Source organism: Egretta garzetta, unplaced genomic scaffold, assembly GCF_000687185.1.
Source record: "Egretta garzetta isolate BGI_Z169 unplaced genomic scaffold, ASM68718v1 scaffold1056, whole genome shotgun sequence".
Taxonomy (NCBI): domain Eukaryota; kingdom Metazoa; phylum Chordata; class Aves; order Pelecaniformes; family Ardeidae; genus Egretta; species Egretta garzetta.
This window is the reverse complement of record NW_009260082.1, coordinates 5,491-6,067: the sequence shown is the minus strand read 5'-3', so window position 1 is coordinate 6,067 and position 577 is coordinate 5,491. Positions and strand designations below refer to the sequence as shown.

The 577-nt window shown below is 65.9% G+C and overlaps 1 protein-coding gene across 1 annotated transcript in view; it reads left to right on the top strand.

Annotated features, from left to right (window-relative positions):
* Positions 1-577, top strand: part of LOC104128541 (retinal guanylyl cyclase 2) — a gene marked incomplete at its 3' end in the record, with an annotated part of 8,471 nt that overhangs the window by 3,802 nt on the left and 4,092 nt on the right. The window contains exon 3 of the mRNA XM_009641357.1: positions 193-494. Coding sequence (XP_009639652.1) covers positions 193-494 — 302 coding nt within the window. The remainder of the gene's footprint in view (positions 1-192; positions 495-577) is intronic.

The window sequence follows — 577 nt, the reverse complement described above, 5'->3', positions numbered from 1 at the left end:
GCTGGATAGAGATGGGGAAGGCTGGATGGAAGAGGAGGAGGGGGAGGAAGGCTGGAGGTGGCTGGATGAAGTTCCAGAGCTGGTGGAGCTGGCTGCCAGCTGAAGGTCGGCTGGGGAGCTCCCACCAACCGGTGGTGGAGGTGGCCAAGGTGGCCCCATGGTGACGTGTCTGCCCCTCCCCCCACCCCCCAGTGGTGGTGATGTGCATGCACTCGGTCCTGCTGGGCGGCGAGGAGCAACGGGTGCTCCTGGAGAAGGCTGAGGACATGGGCATGACCGACGGCACCTACGTCTTCATCCCCTACGACACCCTCACCTTCCCCTTGCCCTACCACCGCCTGCCCTACCCCGTCCTGGCCAACAACACCAAGCTGCGCCTGGCCTACGACGCCGTCCTCACCGTCACCATCGACTCACCCGATGGGACCTTCCAGGAGGTCCTGCGCCAGGCCCAGGAGGCCTACGAGATCCCCGCCCACATCGACCCCATGCAGGTGGGGCGGGAGGGCACCTCTGAGGGGTTGGGGGTATCTCCAAGGGGTGAGGAGGCATCTCTGGGGGGTTTGGGGGCATCTCT